The sequence below is a fragment of the Engraulis encrasicolus genome, chromosome 4 (genome assembly GCF_034702125.1).
Source record: "Engraulis encrasicolus isolate BLACKSEA-1 chromosome 4, IST_EnEncr_1.0, whole genome shotgun sequence".
Classification (NCBI taxonomy): domain Eukaryota; kingdom Metazoa; phylum Chordata; class Actinopteri; order Clupeiformes; family Engraulidae; genus Engraulis; species Engraulis encrasicolus.
Window position 1 is genome coordinate 47,209,497 of NC_085860.1, and position 20,034 is coordinate 47,229,530.

Genomic DNA, 20,034 nt, shown 5'->3' on the forward strand with positions numbered 1-20,034 from the left:
AGTGGGGCCTTTTAGAGGGCCAGACCTGGAGTGCGTTTCGCGACAACATCGTTGCTAACTAAGTTAGCCTCTGAGTTGGTTGCAATGCAATTTCCCATTGGAACCCTAGTAAGTTGCTAACTGATTAGCAACAATGCTGTCGATGATTCAATCAGGCTGCTAACCACCTGTCATAACAGGGATCAGACATAGGTTTAGCTTCTTTTAGCTTCCTCATGCTAATATGTTGTGATTTTTTTATTATGAATGTTGATGCCAGAGGTCTGTCTTAATTGCCCTGCTAATATCATACAGTATATTGTTGATATGCATGGCGGCACTCAGTCCATGGGTCAAAGACGTCCAAAAAGGAACTGTCATTCAGTGTAACGGATACCTTCTGCTGACTGTAACTAAGAAAACATGATTTTTAAATTGTTTCAAGTGAATGGATGACAGCCGAGACTTTCATGAATTCACTGGAAAAAATAAAAATAAAAAGAGTCATGTTTCTTACAGTTACAGTCAGCAGAAGGTATCCGTTACACTGAATGACGATTCCTTTTTGGACGTCTTTGACCCCCATACATTAGTGGTCATTAGCAGATGTAAGGGATGCATGAACACATTTGTTATGTCTTAATCTCTCCTTGTCCCCATGTTCCTCTTGTCCTCTCCTTCTCCACCTCTTCTTCCTCTCTCCCTATCTTCTTCTCCTTCTCCACCTCTTCTTCCTCTCCCCCTATCTTCTTCTCCTTCTCCACCTCTTCTTCCTCTCTCCCTATCTTCTTCTCCTTCTCCACCTCTTCTTCCTCTCCCCCTATCTTCTTCTCCTTCTCCACCTCTTCTTCCTCTCTCCCTATCTCCTTCTTCTTCTCTTCTGTCTTACTCTTCTCCCCTGCAGTCGGGCCAGTTGAATGAGTACACGGAGCGTAAGGAGATGTCAGCTGATGTGGTGTGCATGAGTCTGGCCAACGTGCCGCCAGGAGAGCAGCGCTCGCGCTTCCTCGCCGTGGGATTGGTCGACAACACCGTCCGCATCATCTCCCTCGACCCCTCGGTACGACACTGCGTGTGTGTGTGTGTGTGTGTGTGTGTGTGTGTGTGTGTGTGTGTGTGTGTGTGTGTGTGTGTGTGTGTGTGTGTGTGTGTGTGTGTGTGTGTGTGTGTGTGTGTGTGTGTGTGTGTGTGTGTGTGTGTGTGTGTGTGTGTGTGTGTGTGTGTGTGTGTGGACGTGGACGTGGACGTGTACGTGTACGTTTGTGTTTTATGTGTGCGCTTCCTGGCCGTGTGATAGGTTGACAACACTGTCCATGGCATTGTGTGTGTGCGCGTGTGTTGTGTGCATGTGTGTGTGTGGTAGAGGAGGTCAGAGGGAGCCCTATGTCTAATGCTTCAAGAATGTGCCAGTGTCACTGGGCTCAGGGCTGGAGTGCGTGAATGTGTGTGTGCGTGCGTGCATGTTTGTTCAGCTCGGGGTGGGGGGCCAGGCGCTGGGCAGATTACCAGTTGAGCTCATAGTTGGGGAGTTTCAGGGTCACGGCTGCACATGGCTGGAAGTTTCAGTGTGGAGTTTTAGCTCATAACTCTTCTGGGTTGGAACAGAGACCTGGGGGGAGGGAGAGGGGGGCGACTGGGCAGGATGGTGTGGTGGTGGAGTTGCCACTTTGGCATGTAAGGACAGAAACCTGTGGGAAGCTGGATCCTGGACTGCAGTGAGTGACACACACACACACACACACACACACACACACACACACACACACACACAGACGGGCGGACGCTGATGGGGAAATTCCAAGTGAATTCCAGATGAATAATGGTGGTGGGTTGGCATGGGGTCATGGAGAGATTAGGGTTGGGCTGTGGTTGGGGGATGAGGTGTGTGTGTGTGTGTGTGCGCGTGTGCGTGCGTGCGCGTGTGCACGCGCGGAGATGAAGACTGTGGTGGGGGGAGGGTTATGCTGAGGTGTGTGTCTGTGTGTGTGTGTGGGGAATGTTTGGGTCGCCTGTGGTCATCATGGTCACAGTCATCTATTTGCTCTGAAACCTGTTTACAGGAAATGATGGACTCTGCTGCGTGCCACCAGAGTAAGACATCAGCACAGGGGAGGGGGGTGTAATGTCCCAGGGTGGGGAAGCACTGTAGGATGATGTAGTGTCTCTCGGTAACGAGGGTGGAGGGGGGTGATGTGTCTGGGGTGGGTAGCAGTGTAGTGTTGCAAGATGATATCTGGGTCAGCGGGAGAATGAGCAGCAGTCCAAAACTCGTCACTTTAGAGTGATTCAAGATATGAGGACGTTGACTCCTTCAACTCCGTGGGAGATGGTCTGAGCTTTCTCTGCCATTTAAATGTATTGTTCCGAATTCCGAATTAAAATTCCAAATTGTGCTTTATTAGCATGATTGTTCCGATATAGTGTTGCAAAAGCACACAAATGACAAGACTTAAGTGTGAATAGTGTTGCCTTAACCAATCAGTAACAGATTCCGCGGGTGAGTTCAGCGTCACCACTCTCAGCTGTTTGCTGATTGGCAGAACAGTGAACGAACCGAGCTAGGAGGGTTTAGCCAGACTATGTGTGGAGCCAAAATCTTTGGTTGGAAGTACACAGGATGGCATCGCCAGGCTGTGAGGATGTAGCCCTAACCCTGTGTGTGTGCGCGCGTGTGTGCGTGCGTGTGTGTGTGTGCGTGCGTGTGTGTGCGTGTGTGTGTGTGCGTGCGTGCGTGTGCGCGTGTGTGTGCGCGTGTGTGTGTGTGTGTGCGCGTGCGTGTGTGTCCTACAGGACTGTCTGCAGCCGCTGAGTATGCAGGCCCTGCCTGCGCAGCCGGAGTCGCTGTGTATTGTGGAGATGGGCGGAGTGGAGAAACAGGACGAGCTGGGAGAGAAGGGCACCATAGGATTCCTATACCTTAACATAGGACTACAGGTACACACACACACGAACGGGAACCTACGCACACACACAAATGGGAACCTACGCACACACACACACACACAGACCAGTTGGAAGATAAGGGCACCATCGGGTTCCTATACCTTAACATAGGACTACAGGTACACACCTATACCTTAACATAGGACTACAGGTACACACACACACACACACGGGAACCTACACACACACACACACACACACACACACACACACACACACACACAGACCAGTTGGAAGATAAGGGCACCATCGGGTTCCTATACCTTAACATAGGACTACAGGTACACACACACATGAACGGGAACCTACACACACACACAAATGGGAACCTACACACACACACACACACACACACACACACACACACACACACACACACACACACACACACACACACACACACACACACACACACACACACAGACCAGTTGGAAGATAAGGGCACCATCGGGTTCCTATACCTTAACATAGGACTACAGTTACACACACACATGAACGGGAACCTACGCACACACACAAATGGGAACCTACGCACACAGACCAGTTGGAAGATAAGGGCACCATCGGGTTCCTATACCTTAACATAGGACTACAGGTACACAAGCATAACAGACTGGAATTTTCACCTTTACAAACTCTCAAACTAATGCACATACTGACACCGTCACCCTCTCACGCACAGTTACACTCACCGTTACACACACACACACACACACACACACACACACACACACACACACACACACACACACACACACACACACACACACACACACATGCCTGCTGATAGCGTTAGGATACAGATGTGTGTGTGATGTGGAAATGGATATGTGTGTTTGTTTAGCTCAGACGAATTTCCCCTTCCCCTTCCTGTAGCCTCTTAGCGAGAGATAAGCGGTTGCTAAAATGAGTCCTTCACATACACCACTCTAGACAATGGCAGCCATCACAACTTACTATCTCCCATCTGGGGACGTGCGTACCAACAGTACATTTTGTCTCCCAGATCTGCCCAGTACTTTGGTTCTTTTTTTTGTCCGTCTCTGCTTTTGCGTTTGTGAAATGGTCCCAAGTTGATGGGCCGTTTTGCTTTTGTTTTGACATAAGTGAAACTTAGCTGATGTTGGCACGAAACCGTTGCACACATTCCAGATAATAAGAGTCCGTTCCAAAACATCAAAGCATGATCTGAACACACACACACACACACACACACACACACACACACACACACACACACACACACACACACTCACGTGCACACTCACACACTCTCTCTCTGATGATACACAACACTGAGCATGATGAATCTGCCATGTCTCTTCTCTGACCCAGTGCTGGAGAGAGCTTAGCCATTTCTGAATTCAGTGTCTTTACTTGCACGATTTGTCCACGTCTTTCATAAGACTGGCTTCAATACATAAAGTAGGGAAATGTTTTGATCGTTTGATCTTGTTTGAGGAAGCAATGTTGCTCTCCTTTTTGCCTAAATTATATAGTCTTTGAAAGCAGTATTCAGTTTTCTTTCCCCTCTACTCTCGGGAGACCTGTTTTTTTTATTTGGAACCTGCTGAAATTATTTTGGGGGGTGCCCTCCACTACAGTATAACTCCCCTCACACACACACACACACACACACACACACACACACACACACACACACACACACACACACACACACACACACAGTGAGATGGTGTGTGTTCTGAGCTCCTCCGTGTTCTGTGTCTAGAACGGTGTGCTGCTGCGGACGGTTCTGGACCCCGTGACTGGAGATCTGTCGGACACTCGCACACGCTACTTGGGGTCGCGACCCGTCAAGCTCTTCCGGGTCAGGATGCAGGGACAGGAAGCTGTAAGTAGTGATGTCATCGACTTGCATGCGTGTTACATGTAGTTACTCGCAGCTGAAGCAGTCTACGCCACTACATGTCAATTCTGTGGATAGCATGCCTGCTGTGTATGGCTACGTCTTTTGAATGAATCATGCGAGATATCGATGTGTGTATTCCATATGTATTATATATGCGTGTATTCTGTGTCATTAAGCTGTAAGAGTGTTATAGTGATGGCACTGTATCAGAGTGTCACCTTAAGAGTTTGGTGTGAGTGTAAGAGTATCTCTACTGTATGTGTGAGGGGAGACTATACATTAACCCTATCCAGACCGGGCTTTTTTGGCATTCCTGGGACCGGGGGGGGGCTCTTTTGACCCCCCCCCCTCATAACTTAGGAACAGAATGACGTATGACCACCAAACTTGGAGGGGATGATCTTCAGCCAAAGATCTATGAATGACATCAGTTTGGTGTCATTATTGGATATTATGATGTCATTATGACGTCATTTCCTGATTTTATTGCCCAAAATGTCACCTTAATAACCAAAATTGATGTGCATTACCCAAGTTAAATGGAAAATACATTATGTGCATCAGACCACTTCAAATGTTCACAAGGGTGTCTGATGCTAATGAAAATGTAAAAAAAATATGAAAAGTGATGATGATGAGGCTTAGATTAGTGATTTTTGGTCAGGCGTACCTGTCAGAAAACCGTTGCCATGGCAACAACACAAATGATAAACCTAATCTTTTGGTATCACATTGTAGCCAACTTCATTCTAGGAAAAGTCACAAAGTTTCGTAGTCATAGCTTTAGTCATTCAGGAGTTATACGACATCAAAGTTGGTGCGGGCACTTTTAGCCCCCCCCCCCTGTCTGGATAGGGTTAAGAGCAGGGCTGCTGAAATGTGTGTGTGTGACTGACTGACTGACTGACTGAGCGGACTGTTGTGAGCTGTTTCTGTGTAACCTCTAGGTGTTGGCGATGTCAAGTCGCTCGTGTGTGTTAAAGCGTAGTGTAGGAGGTGCTTTGAGCTGTTCCTCATTGTGTATGTGTGTGTGTCCTTGTCCTCTGGCCTTTAGGTGTTGGCGATGTCAAGTCGCTCGTGGCTGAGCTACTCGTACCAGTCGCGCTTCCACCTGACTCCCCTCTCCTACGAGACGCTGGAGTATGCCTCAGGCTTCGCCTCCGAACAGTGTCCCGAGGGCATAGTGGCCATCTCAACCAACACGCTCAGGTAACTAATAAACACACACACAGACAGACACACACTTGCCTACTTCTTCATTTGGGATTTCATAATAATCTCTCCCTCCCCCTGATTAGTTACAGGGTTCCCGCGGGTTATTAAAAATATTAAAAAGGCATTGAATTTAGTTATCCAGCATTAAGAGCATTAATAGCATTGAATTAGCTGTTAAAAGTCTGGAATTTTTTTCACTGCGGCATTAAATTTTCAAAAAACATTTCAGTGTGCAACCTAAAGGACGAAGTTTTTTTTTTCATAATGAAGATGACGCACAGAACGTCAATACCCATGATTCGTTGTAGAACGCTACTGTAAACACAAATCTAGAGTGCAGCGGCGTCATTTTTTAATGAGGTGAGGTGAAGAATGGGAAAGTGCCGGTTTAACCCCAAGTGGCTGCAGGATCCAAAATACTTTTGGGTAAAATCTGTGCCGAATGACCGCGAGGCGTGCTGCACACTATGCAAGAAAACGTTTACGCTGGGCTTTTTTCATAATGAAGATGACGCACAGAACGTCCATTCGTTGCACTGTAAACACGTGCACAAACCTTGAGTGCTGCAGCGACAACGGGAAGTGTAGCATTAACAATTATCTATCCTCGATGTAGCGCACAAGTATTTTTTTCCACTAACCAGCAAAGTTTTATTTGTGGCCGTCCAAGCACCAGTTGAACTCGAGAAGCAGGTTGTGATCAAAGCCACCCCCCCTTTATATTTATTTCATTGTGTTCATGCAAACAGTGGAGAACTGACGTTGTGGAATGTTACCGGTTTTCTTGGGGTATTCTTTTTAAGGCTATTGAACGTTGTGAAGCAAACTTAAGGAGCAATCAGAAATCCACCGCTGTCATTTGTAGCCATTTCAATTTCATGACAAAGCTGTGTTACAAACGCAATTAGGCTACTTGGCGAGACAGCCTATCGATTGGTCGCAACTAGTAGATGTATCACCAACGACCACCGACATTAATTAACACACTCTTGCCTAAAAGCGTTAGCAGAAAACAAGGCGACGTCATGCAACATTTAGCCTCTTTTTAAAATCTTGCATTGAATTTTTGAGGTGGCCAATAATAACCACAGACGCGTAACCGCGGTTAAATCACACACTGGTTAGGCTACAGTGCACTCCACACACCAACGCGTGGGCACGCTATACCTGTTGGTAGCAAACTTGACTCGTATCAAATCCCGTCTCTGAACTATTTCCCCTTGCTGTTCGGAGAAAAAAAAGACGACTACTTAGTTGATCTTGTTTTAATCGATGCGCTGCTAAACCAGGAGACCTGACCCATCTATGAATAGGGGGGCTCACGGCGCATTTCCTTACTGAATCATGCTCAGATAATGCATACTTCCCAGAATTGCGCATGGTGAAAAATTGTAAACAAGCATGGACGCATGCATGGTCTTATCGGATAATCATTATTGTGGCCATTCGACTATGGCAGTGCTATTCTCAAATACCTGTAAAACACTACATTAAGGGGGATCATTACTTGCACAACCAGCCCTATGACCAATAACTTGTTGACTCAAAAAATGAGTGGGTTATTGTCAGTTTAACGCTCAAATTGTAAATGGTACATTTAAATGTAGGCAATTATGCTTTTTGAACGTCATTATAATGGAGTGAAGAAAAACGATCAGGCCTAATTATTAGGCCCAACAACAATAATAATGGTCTACTCCAATTTAGTCTGATAGGTTTACATTATATTGGCTAATACATGTTGAAAGACAGATAGGCCTACTGTATGAATATAGGTTACAGTACATGTGCAAATTATGATTAGGCCTATGATTGGTCTACTTCATCCTAGAAAATGTCAATAGCCTATAAAAAACAGCAAATGTTCCAATTCTTTCTGTGTTTGGCTGATCGGTGATCATCACAGCAAGTCGGTAATCTGCAATTAACAAATAAATAGTGCTTTTGAAGCAGCTTTTGAATTCAATTCTGGGGTTTGTTTAAGTAAATAAATCTGAGATGCTACAATGCAACTTTGCATGTGTTTTAATTGTATTTTCCATAAATGTACATTCTTGTGCCAAACAGAGAGGTAATCTCTTAAGAAGTAATGAGGTTTGAATTTGATACGCGCTTTCTTAATTGAATTTCGTTCAATATTATTGAAATAATGGGTGCGATAAAAGTATTAAATTTTATGTGAACATGCATTAAAAAAGGTCTTAAAAGCATTGAATTTAGGTTTAACAATCCTGGGGGAACCCTGTAGTTATCTTCCCAAGTCATGAACTCAGCCACTTCCACTGCATAGGGACACCTGGAACTGAAGGAACTGAAGCCTTGCTGTAGAACAGTGTTTCCCAACCAGGGGTACGTGTACCACTAGGGGTACGTGAGCACACTGCAGGGGGTACTTGGAAAAATGAAATATTGTATGGAGCATAGTCACTTTGGGATATAGAGTATGAATTAGGGGGTACTCATGGAATGACAAAAAGGCTTAGGGCTTAGCAAGACAAAAAAGGTTGGGAAACACTGCCGTAGAAGAACATTAGACTACAGGTGGCACCGCCCCCTTATTCATGGCAGTCCTGGCAGCCATTATGTGTGGGTTGACCTGAGCAATGTAAATGACTGGAGAAGGGGGCTCACCTCTGTCAAAAAATATATTCATAATATGAAACTTTCTATTTTTGGACAGAGGTGGGCGTGTTTTCCATTGATTGGCGTTGACTGAAGAGCACAGGTCTATCTACAGAAGTTGGAGGCTGCACTTGCCATTTTCCAGTGCTGTCGCAAATAGCCGTGTCACCTCTAGTCTAATGTTCAACCTCTATGAGCCTAGTTGGAGCTCAATAGCTCTGCTACACACACACACACACACACACACACACACACACACACACACACACACACACACACACACACACCATTTACTATGCCAGCAAAGATGTTCAATATGGTAACCAAGAGAAATCATACGTTGTGTCACCAATGCAACAAAGTGAGATCAAGTCTGGTCTCCTAAATGGCCGTGCCTATTCGATGAACTCTTGAGCTTAGAACCATGCACTGTGGATTCTGGAAGAAACTCCCTCTGAGCTGTCTCAATCTAAGAGTAAGAGTAATTTATTTATTTGTCACATACAACCCTAGCTTAAGCTAGCGTGCAGTGAAATGGCAGTTGGTAACTCCATATGTGCAAAAAATATAAATTACATAAATTAATTAAACATAAAAATAAAAGTAGACGATTTTCTTAATTGTCCATAGCTGTGTAGACTCGACGACAAGGTGAAGTTCTCTGTGGAAAGTGAACGTGGATGTGGATAAAAATAAAAGTAGACTATTTTCTTAATTGTCCATAGCTGTGTAGACTCAACGACAAGGTGAAGTTCTCTGTGGAAAGTGAACGTGGATGTGGCACTGGTGCAGCTATTGTGAAAAAGTCCACTGGTCATAGGGAAGGAGGACGCTCCTGTTGAGGCGTCCTGATACCCTTCCGTTGATGGAGGCGTGCTGAAAACTCTTAGTGGCAAAACAGCATCCTCACGCCACTTGCTGATCACCGCGAGGCAAAGCGCAGTCCAATATCCACCCACTAATATAGTGTGAAGTTGTCAGGTCACTGGTCGTCGGTCGATCGAGGATTTTCCCCTCCGATTCTCGTTTGGCATTCCCGTCTCCATGGAGAGTTCCGCAACCGTGTCGTCTCATCTGACACAATCCGCGGTTTAAATTAAGAAAACAACCGAAAACATTGTGAAGACAGCACTTAAAAGTGCTTTTTCTCTCACGCAGTCACGGCAACTCAAATTCATTGTAAAATATCTTATCACTACTATCAGGGTTCTGCTCATGGATGTGCATCATATGTCTCCTACATCTGCTGATGCCCAGCAAGGTCCCTCTCTAAACCCCTGAATATGCTAGTTAGTCTCTTTCCTGTGATGGCATAATTGGAAGCTTTGTCCCTTTTCTTGTGATGGCATGTGTCCGCTTTGCATCCCCTCCAATATTGACAAATGTGACAGCTTTGTCCCCCTCCAATAATGGCAAACGTGACCCCCTTCCTGTGATGGCATGAGTGACAGTGTTGTCCTGTGATGGTATAAGTAATTGTGCTGTTGCTCTCCTGTGATGGTCTACCTGTAAGTGACAGCGTTGTGAATGACTAAGACTCCTGCTCAGCTCCTGCGCTAATTACCGTAATTGTGTGGCCGCACTTCCGCTGCAGTGGCGTCTTCATTTCCTCCTGGCCACTTTTAGAACCGTCTCGCTCTGTTTGCATCGCGTCATTGTAAAGGGGGAATTTTAGAGATATCGGTCTCTCTGCTTGGCGTCATGGGAAACGGCGAATTGGAATTCTATTTTGGTTGTGGTCCAGTACTCACTTGACTTAGCTTACGGCTCCGCCCACCTACCTCCAGCCCCCTCACTCAAGCTAGTCAGATGACTCAGGCAACCTTCACACCTCCCCCACATTTTACCCCATACACACACACACACACACACACACACACACACACACACACACACACACACGCCTTACTGAGTTCCAGGAACTCACCACTCCAGTAAGCAGCGATGATATGACCCCACGCTGTCTGACTGACTAGTCAGCAGAAATGGTATGGTGCGTGCACACACACACACACACACACACACACACACACACACACACACACACACACACACACTGTGTCACTAGTCAGGGGAGGAAACATTTCAGACATGAAGGGAGCTGGAATGCTGACCATCTACACATGGTGTTTATGCAGGATACTGGTACATCCAAACAAAGGCTGAAAATAATTAACTGTGTGCAAATAACAGTGACCTGTCATGTAGGGATGCACCGATACCACTTTTTTGTGTAATAGCTGTATCGTTCCTGGTATCGGCAAGTGCTTGACGAGTACGAGTATAATGAGCAGTATCGGGTGCCAGTATCGGTATCGGTGCATCCCTACTGTTCTGTCCTGCCCTTCCAGCCTGCCTCACCCTCTCTGCACACTTCCAGCATGGCTTTGGTTGTCCCAGTCCTTAGTGACTCGGGCCCCATTTCTTCTTCCATACCCCCCCATGTGTTTGCCCTCTGCTGTTGAAGTTGTGTGTGAAGAGTCCCATTACGTATAACCAGAGAGAGTAGAGAGAGAGAGGTTCCGTTGGCCCATTGTTTCCGGGTTCTACTATTGCAAGGGGGGGGGATCCCCCTTTAGGCAGACCTAAGGACTGTTCTATTCAATGCTAGGAATATTATGACACACCCCTTTAGGCAGACCGGAACCTGGTCATGTTAGGTGCCCATAGCAACCTATTACATTGGCATATCTCTATATACTTAAAGAATCTCTGGTATAACTGTTGTTATCCCCATCAAACTCTAATGCACCACAATGAGGTTCCTGTTATCCCTGCCCATCTCTACTCCTAATGTGCCATAATGTAATGTCATCTGTCCTCATTTGCCCTGTGTAATTCTAGCCATTGTGAGGCTTGGGGCTCTCCCCCCAGTTTGAAAACTCCTCTCCCCAAAGGTGCACTGTGTAATATTTTAAGGAGTTTTAATATTTTTAGCACTTAATGTCCAGAATTCATGCTGCCCATTCACAAATGTTACGTTTGACAACTTGTTTTTCAAGACAACTACGTCAAGACGACTTGTTTTTCACATGGTCATAATGGAATCATTTGTGTAGGATTTAGACAACAGAGATTCATTTGTAGCATTTGGAATAAGGCTGTAAGATAATAAAATGTGAAAAAAGTGAAGCGCTGTGAATACTTTCCGGATTGACTGTAAATATTTGCTTTTTACTTTGGAAATATACATGAAAAAATCAAATTTGGCAATTGACCCCTTTACTGTTTGTAAACAGATATGACGTAATTTGGCTGCGTACGCATCGTTGGAACAGAATCAACCATGCACCGTTCACTTGTACAGAAACTAGACAGGTTTTTTTCCGAAATAAGATAACGGATGGTCACACTAATTTCAGATCTGCAGTGGGCACCACAGACACGGGCGTTCCTGATGATGTCCCCAGTCCAGTCAGTAGTTTAATGTCTTGTAACAACAAACATCTCCTATGCTTCTGGAACAGCCTATTCCCTCTCAAAATAGCATAACAAGTGTACTTTTCAGAATCTTTTTTTAATCAACCTACACGCTTCAGGGCGGCAGGTGTTCTCTCTTTAGGGTCTGCACTGTCTGTTCTTGTATGTGTGTTCACAGCCAGTTTTACATACAGCCTCCCCACTCCCTATTTTACCCATGCCTGCAGTTCACCTAGGGGCCGCTGTCGAGAGAGCGCAGCCCATTAATTCTGAATGGAATCTGCACTCCTCCGCTGGCACCCCTGGTGTGCAGTACCACCCGCAAGAGTGGAGTCTCCCTTAATACCCTTAAAACATCTCTGGTGTGTTTGAGTCAACGATGCGCACACATTCAGTGAGGACTTCGATTCTGAACGGGTCAATAGGCAGCACAGTTTCAATGAACAACATGGTTGCAATACCTACTCTGGCCCCAATCCTTAACACAATGCACCTTTAATGTAATGTCATGTCATGGCTCCCGCTACCCCAGTCTGCCCGCATCCTAATGTAATATAATGTCATCTCTCCTCTTCTCCTCTTCAGGATTCTGGCTTTGGAGAAGTTGGGTGCTGTGTTCAACCAGGTGGCGTACCCCCTGCAATACACACCACGCAGGTTCGTAATTCACCTTCTCACCAATATATGACCTTCTGTGACCCTGCATAACTCCTCGAAAGCCCTCTATAGTCCATCTTCAAGTGAAGAGTTCAGATGCAAAACCCCCTAACTCCATTTCTGAAGACCTGCACTTTTATATTTTTTAGAGAACCCTGTTGTTGGTTTGGTTTACAATCATGTACTTGATAATACATATAAATAGTTATATTATATTAATAAAATAAAAAAATATGCAATTTTGATAGCTTTGTATTAAATAAAAGTGAATTAAGATTATTTTCTGAAAATGCACTTTTCACTTGCATCTTAACTCTTCAACTATCTGTTCAACTTTGTAACTCAGTAATGTTCTTCATCCACCCCCACACCACTATAACTGTATGACCCTCTATAACTCTTCTAATAACCCCTACATTGAATTGCATTTGTGCATGAAATGTGCTATACATTATTTTATATATTTTATGTTATTATTTTATATTATAATTTATTTTATTTGACATTTATTTTACAAAAAAGTGAAATATAATAAAATAAAAATAACACACTCTAACGCTCTATGGCGGTCTATAAACCCTTCTATAAGCTCACTCTAACACTATAAACTCCTCTATCAGGTTTGTCATCCATCCCGACACCAACAACTTGGTGCTGATCGAGTCTGACCACAACGCCTACACAGAAGCCACCAAAGCCCAGCGCAAACAACAGATGGCAGAGGTGGGCGCGCACAAACGTGCACACACACACACACACACACACACACACACACACACACCAAATGGAAAGTAGCAAATGACTTAGGTTTGTGCCACTGAGACACCGGTTACAGCAGCTGCATACACACATTGGCATGGTATTCACATCACGCACGCACACACACACACTCATACACACTCATACACACTCATACACACTCATACTTCATTCATGTGATACACAAGACACAGCACGCACAAACGCACACATTCACACATGACTCATCCACTCGTGCTTGCATACAAATCTCACATTCACAACAAGCATTATAAACATATTCATCTGTCTGTTGTCTGGGAAATCCATGAATAACTGCTAGGCAGGATTGATCCTCTATCAGGCATGTGCATTCTCCTGCCAACTTGGGTGTCGTCATGGTTTTAACATGGCCTGGATTTGCTCAGTTCCCCCGGTCTGGCTATTGCAATGCTTTTGCCAGTAAACTTGAACAGCCATGCCATAAGGGCTTCAAATTTTATAAAATCCTCCAACTATGAACTATGAACTACAAACCAGGAATTTTCCCTGCGCTTCAGGCCTATACTGAAGGCTGCCACCTTTACAACAGGCCCCAATTTCAATTGCAAATGTAATTTCTAATATTTCTTTACGAAACAGGTCGTATTTTATGTGAGATTATATAACATTTAAATAATGTCGGGGGCTAGATAAGACGGCCTCATGGGGCTCATGGGCCCCAACCGTAAGCGTAACCATAAATGTCAAGTTGCTCAACATCACAAAAAATAATTATGTGAGCCAAAGGCTCCCTGTGGAATGAAACGCATTGCCGTGCCGTGGCACATGAAACGCATAACAACGTATTCACACACTTTTGGATCCAGTTCAGCTCAGTAGTTCAAGTGAAGGGGTTCTATGCCGACGGTCTTGGTTTACTATCTGCCGCTGGCTCGGCAGTCGTTAAGTCTGACATTACATAACGGCTGTTCCCTGGCAAGCTTCCCTATTGTAGTGAATCACCACGGCTCTACCTTGGCAGGTCTCCCTCTATTGTAGTGAATCACCACGGCTCTACCTTGGCAGGTCTCCCTCTATTGTAGTGAATCACCACCCTGCATCAATGGGCTCAGTGTTGCCCTGCTGCCTGATCCAGGGCCAGCTGTCGTGCTCCAAACACATCTGCACAGCTAATCAGCCGTCAACACGTTGGCACACATCACGTCACCCGTGAATACATTGGCACACAGCAAGCGCATGTCCCCGCCCTTATCCTACAGTCTTTGTTGGGAAAGATCCACCCTCTGTACAGTAATAACATCATGTATGAATGTGACAGATGATGGGCAATGATCTTTATCTCACCGCCTCACTAACCACCTGTCTTAACCTTTCATCTACCCGCTCCCTATCTCGCTCTCGCTCTCGCTCTCTCCCCCCTCCCTCTCGCTCTCTCCCCCCTCCCTCTCTCTCTCCCCCCTCCCTCTCTCTCTCCCCCTCTCTCTCTCTCTCCCCCCTCCCTCTCTCTCTCCCCCTCCCTCTCTCTCTCCCCCTCCCTCTCTCTCTCCCCCTCCCTCTCTCTCTCCCCCCTCCCTCTCTCTCTCCCTCTCACTCTCTCCGCCTCCCTCTCTCTCTCCACCTCCCTCTCTCTCTCCCCCTCCCTCTCTCTCTCCCCCCTCCCTCTCGCTCTCTCCCCCCTCCCTCTCTCGCTCTCTCCCTCCTCCCTCTCTCTCTCTCTCTCCCTCTCCCTCCCCCCTGTAGGAGATGGTGGAGGCGGCGGGGGAGGACGAGCGTGAGCTGGCCGCTGAGATGGCGGCCGCCTTCCTGAATGAGAACCTTCCGGAGTCCATCTTCGGGGCGCCCAAGGCCGGTGGGGGCCAGTGGGCATCACTGGTGCGCCTCATCAACCCCATCCAGGGCAACACCCTAGACCTGGTGCAGCTGGAGCAGAATGAGGCCGCCTTCAGGTGAGCAGGGAGAGGGAGGAGTTACCTGTCCATGTCAGCTGTGAAGGGAGGGGTTACCTTTCCATGCCATCTGTATAGGGAGGGGTTACCTTTCTATAGGTGAGCAGGGAGAGGGAGGGGTTACCTTTCTATAGGTGAGCAGGGAGAGGGAGGGCTTACCTGTCCATGTCATCTGTGTAGGGAGGGGTTACCTTTCTACAGGTGAGCAGGGAGAGGGAGGGCTTACCTTTCTTCAGGTGAGCAGGGAGAGGGAGGGGTTACCTGTCCATGTCAGCTGTATAGGGAGGGGTTACCTTTCTTTAGGTGAGCAGGGAGAGGGAGGGCTTACCTGTCCATGTCATCTGTGTAGGGAGGGGTTACCTGTCCATGTCAGCTGTATAGGGAGGGGTTACCTTTCTTTAGGTGAGCAGGGAGAGGGAGGGGTTACCTGTCCATTGAGCGGGGGGGCATAGGGGCCAGGAGCCCCGGGCCTCACCACTTGGGGGGCCCCCCCCCTGCCAGTGACTTTCGATTGCCAAACATCTCTACGATATTTCGTGGGTCCAACGCCTCTGACACACCCCCCCCCCCCCCCGTCCCAATACCAGTGCTCCGCCCCTGTCGTCAGGTTATCAGGTGTGGGCGTGTGGCTGACATCCGCTGAGCAGCGATAAGATAAGAGTAGAGGCTAAGTTGGCAGAAGCCATCGTGGACGCACCTATGGAAGTCCCTACACACACACACACACACACACACACACACACACACACAAACACACACACACACAGAGTCAAGATGCATGATTTACGGCTTCCCATTTTTTCCTCATCCAAAACTGAAGGACTCCAATGTCAACGTCTGAAGCATTGTGAGCGCTGGATAAATCACAGCGCTCTCTGAACTCTGACATGCAGAATGAGTCTGGAGTGTGCGTTTCCCTCCGCGGTCTTGAGGTGAACCAGCATAACAAGTTGCAGCACTCGAACTGCGCTGACCCTGGTGGACGGCCTCCAATCTTAATATTTGGCTTTCTGCACTTAGAGCCACCCCATTCACCCCTGGCCCTGCCTACACACACACACACACACACACACACACACACACACACGCGCACACACACACACATACAGCACATGCCTATGTTTCCCACGTTCCCCAACACACAACTCCATGCAGCAGGCCAAGAGCATTACAGAAGTGTGTGTGTGTGTGTGTGTGTGTGACTGGCAAAGTTCTGTTCAGTTTCAGCTGATATTGGTAGTCTGCACATATGGAGACGGAGACGTTTTGTTTATCCTTAAAGGCTTAATGCTAAAATAATACAGGTACTGCTATAAGTATGTGGTCTTGGAAATCTGTCAACCTATCATTTGACCTCTTCCACAATGTTTGGTTTGTGTGCTCCTTGCTCGTCTCTTGGATCCAAATAAATGAAATTGTGTCTGTGTGTGTGTCTGTTTAAGAGTGTGTTCTTGTTTGGAATGTTTAGTAGGTTGCAAACCCACACCGCGGATGAGGGGTGTTGTGTTGACAAGAATGCCTTCCACAGAGAACACACACACACACAGACACACACACACACACACACACACACACACACACACACACACACACACACACACACACACAGAGAGAGAGAGAGCGAACATGTGCTGATTTATTTAACAGCAGAGCGTTTCACAGTAAACTTGTAAGCGGAGTAGTAAACATGCTGTAAAGGCGTTATGGCCCTGGCCATTTAGAGGCCAAAGGGGAGTTCTGCTATAGAGAGCACTCAATGCTACAATGGTGCCCCTCTATAGCCTCAAGCAGAGCCACGTCATGATATCGTTCGCTTCCATATTTGTAGGTTTTTTTTTTGTTTTGTTGTTGTTTTCATGATGAAATCTCGTGGAACGGCTTGAAAAAAGTAATACATAAACAATATAGGGCCTGTCAAACATTGACAACAGTTGGTTGTTCTTGATTTCCTAGAGATGATGTATGTATTTATGTTCTTCTCTCTTCCCCCCGCCCCCCCTCAATCTCTCTTTCTCTCTTTCTCTCTCTCTCTTTCTCTCTCTCTCTCTCTCCTCCATCTCCGCAGCGTTGCGATCTGTCGTTTCCCTAACGGAGGAGATGATTGGTACGTGCTGGTGGGCGTGGCTAGGGATATGATCATGAACCCGCGCTCGGTGGCCGGGGGCTTCATCTACACCTATCGCCTCGGCAGCGGTGGAGAGAAGCTAGAGTTTGTACACAAGGTGAGCAGCGGAGACATACACACACATACACACATGAGCACACAGAGAGAGCAACTGATCGACACACACACACACACACGTGTGCGCACACACACACACACACAGACGACAGGAGAAAGCAGCTCAGCAGATTGGCACACACAAGCGGTGTCGCATAGAGGAGGCAAGAAAAAACACTCACGCACACACTCCCGTTTTAGTTCTCCTCTCTGTTTGCTCTTGTAAACGTGTAACTCGTTGAGTGTGTACCAGTACTGAGTCCAGTATGAGACAGCACTGTGGCTGTAAAGCCATCAGGGTCCACGTGATCTCACTCTGTCACCTGATGTCACAGTGCTCTATTGTCGTCCCCTCGGCTCCGATCATGTCCATCGTCATCTCCAATCAGGGGAAGACCTCAATGGCCCCCAGTCAGTGAAATGGGAGGCAGGAAGAGGGGGGGGGGCGAAGGAGGGTGGATGGAAGGGTGTGTGCAGACTGTGTGTGTGTGTGGATATGGGGGCGGATATGTCCTCACTTGGTCACGAGATGGAGATGGAGATGGAGGTGTGGGTGTGAGTTCAAAGGCTGGTGAGTTGGTCACTGACTGACTCACTATCATTCTGGATGTTTGTGTGTGAGAACGAGACTGGATTATTTGTTTTTAAAAGGGACAGTATAAAAATAAAACATAATCCTTTCATTTAGCTAGGAGAGATGACTACCAGATTATAGCAGTACGTGCTATTTTCTGACTCAGTATATGCTTGTGTGTGTGAGTTTGACAAGTTATTTATTTTTTAGAAGGGACAGTGAACTAATAAAATGTACTACGACAACCTGGTAGACAAGGATGACATAATTTTCCACTGTGTCTGTGTGCCTGTGTATGCGTTTGTTGTCCACTTGACCGTAAGGTATTCACTGCCTGACAGGGTTTGTTTTCATTAACTTATTGTGTGTGTGTGTGTGCGTGTGCGTGTGTGTGTGTGTGTTTCAGACCCCGGTGGAGGACGTGCCACTGGCCATCGCTCCGTTCCAGGGCCGCGTGCTGGTGGGAGTGGGCAAGCTGCTCCGCATATACGACCTGGGCAAGAAAAAACTACTCAGGAAGTGCGAAAACAAGGTACGTGTGTGTGTGTGTGTCATACACGACCTGAGCAAGAAGAAACTACTCAGGAAGTGTGAAAACAAGGTACTTGTGTGTGTGCGCGCGTGTGTGTGTCTGTGTGGGTTTGTGGATGCCAGTGTATTTTAAGTATAGCCCCTTGACGTGTACCACAAGTGTATGCATGCGTTTATACAATACAAAGTGTATTTGTATTGCATAACATCACAACTATAAAGTTAACTCAAAGTGTTTGACAGCTTAGTGTGTTTGGTGTTTTTTATTCTGTCAGTGGAGAAGGCCTGTGGATGCGTTCCATGCAGCCTGTGTTTATCTGCTGCTGAGAAGTGGAAGCACATAATGTATTGACTTGTACAAACCTTATGTACACGCACTACGCAGTCTATAGCGCTATACACTGTGTCTCTGTGAGAGTGTGCTTGACCCCCTGGTCAGGACCGAATAGTATTTACAGTGCCCTCCATAATTATTGGCACCCCTGGTTGAGATGTGTTAAAAGCCTTAAAATAAATGCAGTGTTTATTGCAGAAGAATACTGTCACACTGAAAATTGTAGGAAAATGTAGCCTTCAACTCAAATGAATTTTAAGAAAATTAAAAAATCCCTGACTGAAAAATAATTATTTTTCATTAAATCACCTGTTCCACAATTATTGGCACCCTTAACAATTCCCAGGAAATAAATATAATTGAAGCATTTCTGTCATTTCTACAGTAGTTTACAAAGTTTACCAGAGTATGTAGGAACATTTAATTAGTAATTCATCACTTCCTGTTTCCCTGGGGTATAAATATGACGTGACACCGAGGCCATTTCTCTTATCCACTCTTAAACATGGGAAATACAAAGGAACACAGCATACAAGTGAGGCAGATGTGCGTCGACCTTCACAGGTCAGGTAGAGGCTACAAGAAGATTGCCACTCAACTGCAGCTGCCCATATCCACTGTGAGAGGAATAATTAAGAAGTTCAAAACAACTGGAACAGTGGTAAACAAGCCTGGACGAGGACCCAAGTTTATTTGGCCACCACGCACAGTGAGGAGGATGGTAAGAGAAATCAAAAGATCTCCAAAGCTCACTGTTACAGAATTACAACAAATGGTAGCATCCTGGGGTCACAAAGTCTCCAAATCAACCATCAGGCGCTGTCTACACGCCAACAAGCTGTTTGGGAGGCATGCACGGAGAAAACCTTTCCTCACTCACAATCATAAACGCAAGCGTCTGGAGTTCGCCAAGCGGTATTGGGGCTTCAACTGGGACTGTGTGCTTTGGTCAGATGAGACCAAGATTGAGCTTTTTGG

The 20,034-nt window shown here is 46.4% G+C and overlaps 1 protein-coding gene across 1 annotated transcript in view; it reads left to right on the plus strand.

Moving 5' to 3' along the window:
- The window catches only part of sf3b3 (splicing factor 3b, subunit 3), a 53,972-nt gene that overhangs the window by 18,994 nt on the left and 14,944 nt on the right, over positions 1-20,034 (plus strand). The window contains exons 15-23 of the mRNA XM_063197537.1: positions 884-1,039; positions 2,770-2,913; positions 4,655-4,777; positions 5,850-6,004; positions 12,638-12,709; positions 13,330-13,432; positions 15,191-15,396; positions 17,462-17,618; positions 18,598-18,723. Of these exons, the coding sequence (XP_063053607.1) occupies positions 884-1,039; positions 2,770-2,913; positions 4,655-4,777; positions 5,850-6,004; positions 12,638-12,709; positions 13,330-13,432; positions 15,191-15,396; positions 17,462-17,618; positions 18,598-18,723 (1,242 nt within the window). The remainder of the gene's footprint in view (positions 1-883; positions 1,040-2,769; positions 2,914-4,654; positions 4,778-5,849; positions 6,005-12,637; positions 12,710-13,329; positions 13,433-15,190; positions 15,397-17,461; positions 17,619-18,597; positions 18,724-20,034) is intronic.